General features: G+C 40.4%; 1 protein-coding gene across 1 annotated transcript; it reads left to right on the top strand.

Moving 5' to 3' along the window:
* The first annotated feature begins 2823 nt into the window (after positions 1–2823).
* LOC143284253 (post-GPI attachment to proteins factor 2-like) lies at positions 2824–14592 on the top strand. Its single transcript, XM_076590933.1, has 5 exons — positions 2824–3068; positions 9234–9498; positions 11161–11267; positions 12600–12708; positions 14282–14592. The coding sequence occupies exons 1-5, from the start codon at positions 2904–2906 to the stop codon at positions 14518–14520; spliced, it is 885 nt and encodes a 294-aa protein (XP_076447048.1). The 5' UTR covers positions 2824–2903; the 3' UTR covers positions 14521–14592.
* Positions 14593–14777: the final 185 nt, after the last annotated feature.

Raw genomic sequence — 14777 nt, 5'->3', positions numbered from 1 at the left:
AAGAAACGAAGAAATACATAATTATAGAAATACAACAGGCGCAATAATAGCCAAGTGGTTAAAGCTTTGGATTTTCATTCTGAGGGTCCCGGGTTCGAATCTCGGTGACGGCGCCTGGTGAGTAAAGGGTGGAGATTTTTCCGATCTCACAGGTCAACATATGTGCAGACTGGGCCTGCTAGCGCCTGAACTAAACGCCCTTCGTGTGTATACGCAAGCAGAAGATCAAATACGCACGTAAAAGATCCTGCAATCCATGTCAGCGTACGGTGGGTTATGGAAACAAGAACATACCCAGCATGCACACCCTCGAAAACGGAGTATGGCTGCCTACATGGTATTGTATATTCTAGTTACAGTCAGTATACTATAGGGGCCGCAGAAATGTTCCCAGTCTTCTTGGGGTTCTCCAGCAGCTGTACTTGGCTTTCCGACCGATGCAGTTACCCTGAACTTGACGACGAGGATATGTATTTCAGTCTCAGTTGTCGACCTTGTTGATGACCGTTTGACACTGGGTGTAAATGTTCGTCAGTGTGGTCATCATCATAATTTGACGATGTAAGGGCATATGTTTGCATACATATTAATTGGTTTTGCTGATATATTATCAGTGGTCATGATCCTGCTGGAAACCGTAACTAAACAGGACACATGGCCGCGCATCACTCCGAGGACTGCGTTCTTTGTGTTCTTGTTGTTGACCCAAATCCCCACTCCATGTACATGTTTGTTCGCTTCTCCAACGATATAGCACAGTGATCTATACATCTTCTTCTTCTTCTTCCATTAATGTTCAGCGGTCATAACTTTGACCATTATTAACATTTGTGCAAGTGCAAGTGCAAGTGTGTGCTCTTAGTCAGAATTTCGTACTCATAGTCCTTATCCGTATGCAATTAATCATTAGTTGGGGGGGAAAAACATACCCTTTTTTGTCTGTACTTCTCTGTTGTTTTTCCTTTTAGCTTCACAGAGGCTGAGGATGTGCCAAGAGAATAAAGTTCTTTTAGTCTTCCAACCTGTGCATTCTTACGTTCCAGGTGGCGAATGTGATGGTATTCTTTCCGCAGATATTATGTTTTTTTCAGCAACAGAAAAAGAATACTAGCTGAAGAATAACACAAAGAAATTGTAAAAAGAAGAAAATTCACATCAGTGCATAGGATTTCCAGGCCACATGGGCACCCGGAACGATTCTTACATGTATTGTTGATGTCTGCAGCAAGAAAGAAAATCATTTGTCAGACAAAACGCTTAACTGTCTTTGGTCGTCTTGAAGCCTTTTCAGTTCCCACTTCTCTGTGTTACTCAATGAACCTCATACAGAAAATTGAAAACGGAATGGGAAGCCCAGAGTGGCATAAGGCAATGCGCAACTTTCAGATTAAAAAACTCACATGGTCATACTGCCCGGGACATGCAGGTGTTAAGGGAAATGAGCGAGCTGACAGACTTGCTGGTAACGCAACACCAACGAGCGGCCTACATCTAGGAAAATCGGAAATCCTCAGAAAAGTCAAAGAATACCAAAAAGAACAGGTACAAAGCCATCACACCATCGATCGCCTCAAAGAAATAAAAGCAGAGAGAGGGAGCGGCCGAAAGTCTAACATGAAAGGTAGAGCACGATGCTTTGCAAATCAAACAAATATCGGCATCATTTCCAAACCAACATTGCGCAAATTTCTTCAAAACGGAACAGAGTCTCTGTGGGCCTTTCCAAATACAATAGACTGAGCAACACACTAGACGCCACGTTCTTGGCATCAGAGATCTTTTCCCATCCCTCTTGGCAGCCTCTGTGCGTGTGTGTATGTGTGTGTTTGTGTGGATGTGTGGGTCTGTGCTTTTGAGTGCGTTTGTGAATGCGCGAGAGTGTAAGTGTACACAAGTGTCAGGAGAGATCTGTGTACGGGTGTGTGTGTATATATATATATATATATATCTTTGTATATATGTGTGGGGGTTGGGGGTGGGAGATATGGGCGTATATGTGTGTGCTTGTACAAGTAAGTGTTCATCTCTGTGAGTGTGTGTTTGCGTGCGTGTGTGTGTGTGTGTGTGTGTGTGTGTGTGCCGTGGAAGCTGCGATACGTAGGCTAGAAATGAGTGTGTGGAGGAGGGGGTTGGAGGAGGTGCAAGGTAATGTGTGTGTGTGTGTGTGTGTGTGTGTGTTGGAGCTCATGTACGTTTATATGTATTTGACTGTACTTTCATATCTGTGAAACTGCATGTTTGGTGCATTTCTGTTATGCATGTGTGGGTGTATGTGTGAATGTGTGTCGTCATATTTTACATTCATTCGCTTAATTATCACCATTGTTGTCTTATTTATTTATTTATTTATTTTTTATTATTATCATTTTATTAGTATTACTATTATTATTACTACTACCTTTTTCTATATTATAATTATTATTTATTTATTTATTTATTTATTTATTTATGTAAGCTTATCTATTATTTATTCCCCCCCCCCCTCTTTTTTTTTTTTTTTTTTTTTTTTTTTTCAAGGCCTGACTAAGCGCGTTGGGTTACGCTGCTGGTCAGGCATCTGCTTGGCAGATGTGGTGTAGCGTATATGGTTTGTCCGAGCGCAGTGACGCCTCCTTGAGCAACTGAAACTGAAACTGAAACTGTGTTTCCATGTCTTTTTTCCGCAATGAAAAGAAAATCGAAATCAGTCATCTGTTACGAAGAAAGGGAAGTCTGAAACGGATAGTTGCTCTTCATATAATCATGAATCTTTCCAAACACACCAAATAGGAACAGTCATTTTATGACTCAGTCGAGACGTTGGGAACCGAAAAACAACCCGAAAAGAACCAACGTTTCAATTCATTCATCGATACCAGCTCATTTTTCTGTTACCGGTGAACGTTCTTCTTTAACTCCAGACCATGGGAAGAGAGGAAGGTCCATTGATAAGTGAACGAATTTTGCTCCGTGTTCATTTTTGGCCGTTTGCGATCGCAACGGTGACCCTGCCGTCAGTGTCTCTGGCGATATGTTTCGTCACAGCTTTCCTCTTTCGCTCTGGCGATATCAATGAAACGATGTGCGAGGTCAGTCCCCGTTGTCTCTCTCTCGCTCGCTCCCCCGCCCCCTCCCCCGCTCACAAAGAGAGAGAGAGAGAGTAGAGATATCTATGCACATTCTTTTACTGTTATGGAACAAGCGTTGACCATTTTTGTACGCGCATGTTATACACACACACACACACACACACACACACACACATATATATATACACACACACATATATTTTGATCTTTCTTCTATCCAGTTGGGCTACCCCTACCCCCTAAATCCTGCCCTTTCTCAGGTACAAGCAAGTTTGGGGAGATACAAACTAAGTTAATAGATACTAGGATAGTATTTTATTCTTCTGTGAAGATTTGGAAGTGATGTTTTTTGTCATATTATCAAGATGATACAAGTATACTCAGATTGTGAGGGATGGGTTTACTGTAGGCTCAAAATACCCATCCAATTGTCCAGACAACTAAACCCTCTGGCAGACAAATGGATTATGTTCTCTCCACTTGTTCTCTGGACAACTAATTTTTGACTGTGTCAGTTAGAAACGCCAAATGATTTTGTCTATGGAGAAACAGGTCCTACCCTATTTACATAAAAATTCATCGTTGCAACGCATGAGATGTAATTCATATTAGTTAAAGATAGTATGTATGGGAGAAAAGAGATTGCCATTTAAAGCATATATGAAATGTTATTTGATTAAGAATCATGTGTTAAAAAATCTTGGGTTTCTACTGTTAGGGAGTTTTTGTTTCAAAATGGATTTGGCTTTGTCAGGATGAATCAAGGTGTTGAAGATGTAAATGTCTTTTTAAAAGAACTACATCAAACTCAAAGGTTGATAGATAATAGATGGCAAAACTGGGACGAGCATGTGCTGAGCAGTGAGAGATACTCTTTTTACAGAACGTTTAAAATGTCTTTTGATTGTGAACAGTATCTTTTGTTTGATATAGAGAGACATATTAAGTGTCAGATGACAAGATTTAGGTGTTGAATAGCAGATATCACAGAATCATATTTCTGGTATAGAAATTCTTCAGATGTAAATTTGGTATGTCCTTTATGTAAGAATGGAAATGAAGATGAACAACATTTTCTGCTTCGTTGTCCAGCTTTTCATGATTTATGACATAGATATATCCCACAAAAATATTGTGAAAACCCTCTTTGTTTAGAACTGCTTTGCTTATGGCAAATCAAAATGAATCAGTAGCAAGGAATTTCTGTATTTACTTAGTTATACAAAGTCATTAAGCTGTGCACTATTATACTCAGCTGAATTTACATGTTGTGAACAATATAGCTTCATTATGCTTTTCTGTCACTATACTAGTTAATAATATTTAAACAAGCCAGTCTGCAAATTTGTGTGAATTGCTCATGTTTATTGTATCCCCTTCACAACTGTATGTCTGTCTGTCTGTCTCTCACACACACACACCACCACCACCACCACCACCACCACCAACAACAACAACAACAACAACAACAACAAGGAAAGTCTAAGAAAACAAGTGAGGTAAACCGTTTTTGTTGGCTAATTCTCTGATGATAAGAACAGAGTTAATTCAGGATATCATTAGTACCACACAAGTGGTATGAACAGGAAATTATTAAACTTGTTTAAAAAATGTCTGCAGATAGTCTATCTCTTTATATATATGAACCCAGAAAACATAAAATTCTATTATTCAGTGATTAGTCAAATGTATATTTTATACTGTACACTGCTTTGTTGAGTATTGGTTGTTTTTGTTTGTGTTTGTGTTTATTTTCAATACAATAAACTTACATCAGTGGAGTGGATCCTGTGTGAATGAAGCCAGTTCCTAATCAGAAATGAAATGAACATGTACGTATACGTACATGTATGCTTTTTTTTTTTTTTACTTTTTAAAATTTTTTATAGAGCCATTGACTGGATTTGATTTTAGGTGGCTGGAATTTTCCCGGAGTTGGTAAGCAGCCACTGACTCAGTGTGTGAAATCTGAATTTTGTGGTGAAGATTTGTTTCTGGGTTTTGGTCAGTTTTTTTTTTTTTTTTTTTTTTTTTTTTTTAATTATCTAAACTATCATTTATATGATATTGATTAATAGCTCAGAAAAACCAAAACAAAAAAACCCAAAAAAAAACACAAACCCATATCAAAATTATATTTTGCCTCTATATGTATTATATATATATGTATTATTATTATATATATTATATATTATATATATGTATTATATATTATATATACTGTGGAATGATGGCCTTGAGGTAACTGGTGGTCTGGACACTAGTCGCTTGGATAAGACAATAAACCGATGTCCTGTGTGCAGCATGCACTCAGCGCGTGTAAAAAAAACAAACCACGGCAACAAAAGGGTTGTCCCTGGCAAAATTCTGTAGAAAATCCACTTTGATAGGAAAAACTGCAGGCAGGAAAAGATACCAAAAAAAAAAAAAAAAGAAAAAAAAAAGGGTTGGTGCTCTCAGTGTACTGACGCACTCTCCCTGGGGAGAGCAGCCTGGATTTTACACAGAGAAATCTGTTGTGACAAAAAGGAGTAATACAACTTACAAGTTGTGTGTGTGTGTGTGTGTGTGTGTGTGTGTGTGTGTGTGTGTGTGCATAATATAATATATGTATTATAAATATACATTTAGAGAACATGGCCTGCCAGTCACATATTCACCCACAAATAAAACTGTGCACACGCTGCCCACTCATAAGATTATCTTTGTTGTTTTCCTTCAGATTTTTGCCGTGTTGGGCTATTCAAAAGAAGCAACTTTTAAGTTTGGTCATGATCATAAAACAACCTCCATTTCATTAATCTTATTTTCATAAACTTTTTATATTAAAAAAAATTCTTTTTACCATGCTCTCTAATGGAATAACAATAAGGAAAGTGGGCATGCAAGAGAAATACAGTGTAATTGGTCACTAGCTGTTTTTCCCCCGTATTTATAGGTTTTGACATCTTGATTAAAAAAAAAAAAAAAAAAATCCACCAGCAAAGTAGCAATGTTTGGTTTGATAACCTGAACATGCTGACAATTGTGGTTACTGTAATTAAACACCCCAGCCTAGAAACGGCAGTGGATTCCCAATTGAAGTTGAACGGTTAAAGTTGTTTTGTTTTTTTTTGTTCCCCCCCCCCCCCCAACCCCCCCTAACCTAATTTGTAGGGCTGTGATCTTTGATCGCATCTAATCTACATGAATTGATCAGGATTGTGATCTTTGGCTTGGGTCATCAGTCACTGTCGGTGTCTCTTGTGTTGTTATTCACTTATTGTGTGCTGCTTTTTCAAGATGGGAGACTTTGAACTTTCTCATTGTGTGTGTGTGTGTGTGTGTGTGTGTGTGTGTGTGTGTGTGTGTGTGAGAGAGAGAGAGAGAGAGAGAGAGAGAGAGAGAGAGAACAAATAAACTCTAAAGTTTCAATGGGTACAATGGTTATTAATGGGCAAATTTATGAATAGAGATGTATATGGATTATGTGTGCGAACATTTGTATGTGAATGCTTGTGTATTTATATTTCATATATATATGCACAGGAAAATTCTGTCAAGAGTGTTTTGTATCACATATTATTCACAGTAGCATAGAAATTAGAATGGTAATCATGTGCACAGAATTGACATTATATTGACAAAAATATATAGTGGCCGGTTCTTATAACAGATGTGATTCATGTCATTTTCTTTACATATAATGATATATTATAGATATATCTGAACTGATATATATGTATGTGTGTGTGTATTGTGTGTACCTCTCTCTGCCTCTGACTGTTCTAGTCTATCTTCATTAGTGTTACAAATCACTTAGAATACTTTACTAATAGTAATACTGCTCCTCTTTCTCACTGAGTGACTTTGTGTGTGTGTGTGTGTGTGTGTGTGTGTGTGTGTGTGTGTGGTGGTGGTGGTGGTGGCGGCGGCGTTGGTTGTGCATTTTTTTTACTGGCAACGTGGCAGGTAGGTGAGGTGAAGCGTACTTGTAAGTTAACCCTGACATCCCTTTGGTGTTGAACTGAAACTTGGGGAATATATTGGTTTGTGAAATGTTTCGGAGCACACAGATTCTGTTTACAACTTTGTGCCTGTTTGGGCAGCTTTGTTGTACATATTTTACACACCTGTTAGTTTAGTCTCCTGTGGTGGCAGTGTTGCTGTAATTTCTCTTGAAGATGATTGAAAAAAAACCCACTCGATGAACACACTGTGTGTGTGTGTGTGTGTGTGTGTGTGTGTTCAAAGTGTTAGGGACACATATTTATGCATTGTCAGATTCCCTGGTTGTTACTATGATGGTGATGATGATGATAATGATTATGATTACTATAAAGATGATGATGAGGACGATTATGATTACAGATTAGTAGTAATACTGGTGATAGTATCATTGTTTTTTGTAACTGATTTTTTTTTGAATGAACGTGTTTTGATATTTTCATAGCCAGGATGGCTGAACTTGAGATGATTTACTTATACAACGCTTGTTTAGAACTACAAACACAGTACTCTAAAATAGTTTTTTAGGGGAAAAAATATGACAACATGTTTTTTGTGCATTTCAAATATTGACAACATTATTTCACAGGAATACATACATGTATACAAACATAAAATGATGCATGTATACGTACATACATACATACACACACACACATACACACACACACACACACATACATACAGTTTCAGTTTCAGTAGCTCAAGGAGGCGTCACTGCGTTCGGACAAAACCATATACGCTACACCACATCTGCCAAGCAGATGCCTGACCAGCAGCGTAACCCAACGCGCTTAGTCAGGCCTTGGGGACACACACACATACATACATACATACATACATATATACAAAATTGAATTTTCTACAGTATTTTGTCAAGGACAACCAACTTGTTGCCATGTGTTCTTTTGAATGCTGCATGCACAACGGGACCTTAGTTTATTGTATCATCCAAAGGACTTGCACCCAGTCCAAGTTCTAGTGGAGGAGGGAGTGAAAATAATGGTCAGTATATATTATGGGACTCAAAACCCTTAGACGTTCAGATTCCTAGTCCACTGGCAGGAGCATAACCACTAATCCACCACTCCACATTTTAATTTTATGTTTTGTGTAATATCATGTTTTACAAATATTGACTACCTTGTTTCATAGGAGAGTATCAGATATATATACCAGTTGTTTCATAGGACCATATACACAAGATTAACCAAAAAGACCGAAAATTGTAAGTATACACATGAACAAATGTGGAAGTTCCCAGTAGTTGAACAGGCATCACCATCTCCAGGGGCAAAAAAAAAAAAAAAAAAAAAAAAAAAAAAAATCTGCTGTTAAAGCTGAATGATAAGCAACAACAACAACAACAACAACAACTGGAGAACAACTATTTAGTTTCAGTAATCCGAGATGATATTGTATTGTATACTATATAGTATTGTATTGTTTGTCACAACAGACTACCTGCTATCCCCCCACTGGAGAGAGAGCATCAACACATAACAGCACCACCCCCTTTTTTTTTCCTTTTTTTGTGTGTGTGTGTGTGTGCGCGTGTGTTTGTTTGACTATTGTTGGTATCAAACGAGATGTTTTTCGGTGGGGTGGGGTGAGGACAGACATCCATGTCTGTTTATGGGTTTTGAACCTTTTAGACCTTCGCTTTTCTAGTCAGGTGCATTTCTGCCAGGCCACCCGTCTTCACTTATCATATATGTGGTGGAAAGAGCAAGGTGGCAGAATGGTTAAGATGCTTAAATCTCAGTGTCTGCTTATACAGTGTCTGTGAGGATCTGGGTTCAAATCCTTCTCTTGCCCTTTCTCCTAAGTTTTACTGGAAAAATCAAACTGAGCATCTAGTCATTCAGATGAGATGATATACCGAGGCCCTGTTTGCAGCAAGTACTTGGCGCAGTGAAAAAGAACCCATGGCAACAGAAATCTTGTCCTCTGGCAAAATTTTGTGAACAAAATCCACTCTTGATAGGTACACAAATACAATATCATATGCATGCACTCGAGGCTTGACAAGTGCGTTGGGTTAAATCCTGCTGGTCAGGCATCATCTGCCTGGCAGATGTGGTGTAGCCGTGCTTGGATAATTTGTCCGTAAGCACGCTGTGACGCCTCCGTGAGAAACTGAAAGTGAGAAACTGACACTGTGGGTTTGACGTACAGGTGCAGAACTTCATTCCCTCCATCAGCGCCGTGACTGGCATCACCCCGCAGGCCTACCTGTGGCGGATCGGCATCGCTCTGCACTCGGCGCCCCGCCTCATCGTCTGCTTCCTCATCTACAACCGCTACGCGCAGCGCGTCGCCATGGTGACAGAGGGGCGGCGGGGCCTGTTCGGGGTGCTGCTGCGCCTCAACTTCTGGCTGAGCGTGGTGGAGAACCTGGCGCTCATCTGCGTCACCTTCATCTCCAACAGGGAGAACTACCGTGAGCTGAGCTGTCTGATCGTCTTGTCTGTCTGTTGATCTGTCTGTCTTTCTGTCTGTATATACATATGTAGTTATATTAATAGAGATACACACACACACACACACACACACACACACACACACACACACACACACACACACACACACATATATATATATATATATGTATATATATATATATATATATATATATATATATATATATATATATATATATATATAAATACACACATATTACACACACACCACACACACACACACACACACACACACACACACACACACACACACACACACTGCGTAAATCTGTGTGTGTGTGTGTGTGTGTGTGTAGGTCCATCTGTCTCTCAAGGCGTGTCTGTCTGTCTGTCTGTCTGTCTGTTCCATAATGATCCCATGTTAAATGAATGCTAATTTATTTTTCAAAAAGTTGTGCTCATTATGCAATAAATTCATTGATTCATTGATTTCGACTTCTCTTGTTAAGATAATTTAGGGGTCTTTGCCATTTGTATTGTTTTGTGCATTGTTCACTAGTCTGTTTGTTTTATAGCTGATATCATGGATTAATCTATGCATCAGACAGAATGACATTTTAGATTTCTGATTAACAGAGAAACAGACTGTGTAATGTGGGTGAACTTTGTCAGATTGTGTCACAGTGTTGTAATTTTGCCCTCACCTTCTCTGCTCTGGTATACTTCTTCATGTTACTTGCATTTTCTCACATGATTTTTAAAACTCGCAGGTTCAAATAAAGTTCATAGCTGTATTTTTTTTTTTTTTTTAACCGGTTAGCTTTATGCTTATACATTCTCAGGTTGACTTTTGGCATAAAAGAAAAAGGTCATAATTGCGCAGTTGAGCTGTGACTTGTTTGAGTTAACATATTGGACAGTCCAGCCATACTTCGAGAATTCAGAATTGAGCCCAACACTCAGTTTTTATCACAGATTGACATCTATAAGTTTACAGTTAGGCCAACAGCAAAGTGAGAGCTGTATTTTCAATTGTTTCTCCACTGCAGTGGGAAATTCTTTACAGCGTAGTCTTTTATGAAGGACTATGACTCTGAAACTAAGAGGTAAAACTGCACTGGCTCTTGGTGCTGCAGCCTTGGGGGCTAGTTTGCCTTTGGGAACCATCCCAATGCTGACTGTTCTTTCTAAAACCCTCTTGGCTGAGAGTGTGGGGATGTAACTTGGGCAAGACACTCTCCGCTATAATCACATTCTGGCCAGTATAATCAGGACAGCAATTACTTCCTCTGCTGTTCTGATGGTCATAGTCGAATACGACTGACTATCATACTTCGAGAATTGGATAAATATAACGTCAAACATACCCAATCAATTCAAAATTGGAACAATGTGGCAGGCCACAGCTGCTTAAACTAAAGGTTACCTGCATAAAACATTCAGCTCAATAACACACTTTGATTTTTTTTTTTCAATGCGTAACAAATCCAACAGGAAAGTGAGACAGTAATTGTAGTGTGGAATGCTTCCTAAATTGTTGTGTATTTTGTTCAGTCGAATCAACTGCATTGCTTTCTGTTTTGGAAGGTTGCTGATAAAAGCATCCTTTTATTGCTTTAATGTCTCCTTTTCCCTGATTTTCTGTGCATTCATTTTTGATGACTGGATGTTTGTGTGTGCAGCTGTGCATGAGAAGCTGTTCATTGTCTTCATGGTGGCCTCTCTGTGCTACATGCTGTGCAACATCATCTGCTTCACTATGTCCTGCGAGGCTCCCATGACTGAAGATGTAAGAACCACGTGCTGGGAACAGAGAGGGAGCGTGTGTGTGTGTGTGTGTGTGTGTGTGTGTGTGCGCGCGCACATGTGTGCCTGCATTTGTGTATGTGTGCGTGTGCGCATGCGTGTGTGCGTGTGTGTGTGTAGAATACAATACAATTCAGTGCGATGCAATGCAATACAGTGCAATGCAGTACAATGCAGTATAATAAAACTATAATATTTTATTCAGTTTTTGCACACCATCTAGCCCATATGAACAGGAGAAATGATGTAAAATGAGCATGCCTACAGAGTGTGCTTGTGTGAACATGTGTGTGCGTGGTAAATATTTTGCGTTGGCATTTTCTTTGCAGCTATAGGTTCTAGATATATACAACACACATACAGTGACAGACAGATGCATGTCAGAAATGTAGACATAGACACCACACCTGTATACCCACATGCACACTCATATGTGTAAAAAATGTATGCCTTCAAAGTGGCAGTTCTCAGGACAGTCTTATGCTTGTGAATGTCTGGATTTTTTCAGCAGGTGATTTCTTATTACGCAGATAATTCTTGCTTTTAAAAATGGCTAAAAATGGCTTGTCGTATCCACTGAAGAACACAAAAATGGATGTCTACAGAAAAAAAAAAGTGTTGGTGTTCACCCAGTTGTAGTGTTTCACACACACAAAAGAAAAATCCCCTGGTGAACCACCAGTTCATAACCAAACACACACTTACATAATACATTTTAACATGAATACTCATTTAAAGTTATAGGCTTTAAGATTTTTATAAGGACATTTTTCTTTTTCTTTCTCAGTCATCTGTCTGTGGGGGGCACTAGGTGTACTAACAAACTGTATGACAAAGCTCTGAGAATATCTGCAAGAATATTGCAGTTTACCCAATATGAGTGTTCTACACACAGACACTCTCACACACAATGGCATTGGACCACTAGTTTTACAATTCTGTGTTTGAGCACACATGCACATCAACACACAAATGGATGCACACACACATTCACATACACACCCACAAAAAAACCCCACATTCACTTTTACAATGTCTGCCAAGCTATGTTGCCAGGAACCCAGACTCTGTATGTGTGTTTGTGTGTGTGTGTATGTGTGTGTGTGCGTGAGTGCGTGCATGCGTGAATGCATGTGTCCATGCATATGTGTGTGTGATGTGGCACTGCTCTAACCTGGCTGTGTATGTGTGTTTGCTTATGTTGGTGCATGTGTGTGTGCATGTGGTGCATGCGTGTGATGCGGCACTGTTCTAACCTGGCTCTGTTTGTGTGTGTGTGTGTGTGTGTGTGCCCATGGCGTGCTGTACCTTTCAGGAGGCGAGGTCCATTTTCTGGAAGAAAGCGCTGTTTGTCACCACCATCTCGGCCACTGCTGGCCTGATCTACTTCTACCTGAGGCACCGCCTGTTCTGTGAGCCTGGAGGTAGGTCATCTGGTGAGAGTTTCAGTTTCAGCTTCATTTTCTCAAGGAGGTATCACTGCATTTGGACAAATCCAGATATATATATATATATATATATATATATATATATGCTATACCACATCTGCTAGGAATATCCCTGACCAAGAACAGAACCCGACGTGATTAGTCAGAGCTTGGGTGTGTGCGTGTATATATATTTTTGTACCTATCAGAGTGGATTTCTCTTTCAGAATCTTACCAGAGGACAACACTTATGTTGCCATGGGTTCTATTTCAGTGCAACAAGTGTGATTTGCACATGGGACCTCAGGTTATCGTCTCATCCGAAGGACCAGACGCTTAGAGGTCAGGCTGTCAGTCGCTGTTCTCTGTCAGTTAACTTCTTCCTCTTGGTTTTGCACTACTTTTGTTCAGCAGTATCATGACACACACTTCCTGGGAAACTGATGCCCTTGACTGCTCTCGCTGGAGGATGCTGTGCTCTAGTAGCATAAAGACGTTTGAAAACAACGCTGGCCATTAAGGAGAAGCGTGAGCGAAGGAAGCAGGGCTGAACTTCTGGAGACATTTTCCCTTGCAGCACCTGCGGGAAGTGCTGCGCATCCGAATCGGCCACTTCTCCCATATGAGGACACACACCGACAGATAAACCTGCCTGCCTACTCATCCGTCGGTCCGATGGGAGACTCCATCATCATGACACCATTGACAAGCGGACAGAAACTAGCGACAGCACTTCCTCATTTTGTCACAGCAATCTGACTTAAACAGGGTTCAGCAGCCAAGGGGTTTGGTTTGCGGTGCACTAACCTTGCATGGCAGGGAGGAAGGTGGCAGAGTGGTTCAGATGCTTATCTGCCGATACAGTGTCCATGAGGTATTGGGTTTGAATCCTGCTCTCGCCCTTTCTCCCAAGTTTGACTGGAAAATCAAACTGAGCATACAGTCATTCAGATGAAACTATGAAACAAGGTCCTGTTTGCAGCACGCATTTGGTGCACTGAAAAAGAACCTATGGCAACATAGATTAATGTTCTGTGGCAGAAATCTGTTTAAGAAATCCACTCTGATGTGTACACAAATGTATATGCATGCTCTCAGGGCCTGTAGGTCATGTTGCTGATCAGGCATCTGCTTGGCAGGTGTGGTAATGTGTGTATGCATTTGTCTGAATGCAGTGATGCCTCCTTGAGAAACTGAAACTGATCCTTAAACTAACCTTGCATTGCTTTTTGGAGGTGAGGAAGCTAAAGTTGCGTTTCAGCAACAGGGTTTGGATCACGCCAGTCTGCCAGATGGCCATTCCATGCATTGCAGCCGTTTTATTTTTGTTCTCGTTTTTTTCTTATCAGCATTCAGTTACTTCTCCCTGTGTAAGCGTGTCACCGTCGGTTGTTCATTTGTAGACTTGGGCAAGACACTCTCCACCTTGCTAAAATTCTAACCCAGACAGTCGGGACAGCAACTGCCTTCTCTGTCATTCTGATGGTCATAAGTCTGACACGACTGACTATCATTACAAGTCGTTCATTCCATGCATTGCCCTTTTTTTTTCTTTCTTTTTTTCTTTCAGCCTTCAGTTACTTCTCCCTGTGCGAGTATGTCATCGCCTATGCCTCCAAGGCCTACCACTTCACGGCCTACATAGAGTTCAAGCATCACGAGTGGCTGGTGGCCTGCCCGTCTGTGAGAGCCATCGGTGCCACCACCAGTGACAACAACAACTTGCTGCGGGGGGCGGACGCTTCACCCTCCCCAACTCTGTCGCGCCCGTCAGATGGGACCGCCGTCAAGAGCAAGAAGCTTCTTTAATGAAGGAGGGGGTATTTAAGTGTTTTTGTTGTTGGTTTATAGGTTGGGTTGATTGATGATTATTTATTAGTTTTGGTGTGTGTGGGTGGTGGTGGTGGGGGGGGAGTGAAGGGGTGTTGAGTGGTTTGTGTGTGTGTGTGTGTGTGTTGTGCTGGTGGTGGTGGTAGCAGTGTGGATATGTGCATGTTTGGGGGCAGGGGCGGGAGGAGGGGTGTGGGGGAGGGGTGGTGGTATTTTAATGTTTTGTGTATATGAAT

This window comes from Babylonia areolata, chromosome 7, assembly GCF_041734735.1.
Source record: "Babylonia areolata isolate BAREFJ2019XMU chromosome 7, ASM4173473v1, whole genome shotgun sequence".
NCBI classification, from domain to species: Eukaryota; Metazoa; Mollusca; class Gastropoda; order Neogastropoda; family Buccinidae; genus Babylonia; species Babylonia areolata.
This window is presented reverse-complemented; position numbering and strand designations above follow the sequence as displayed.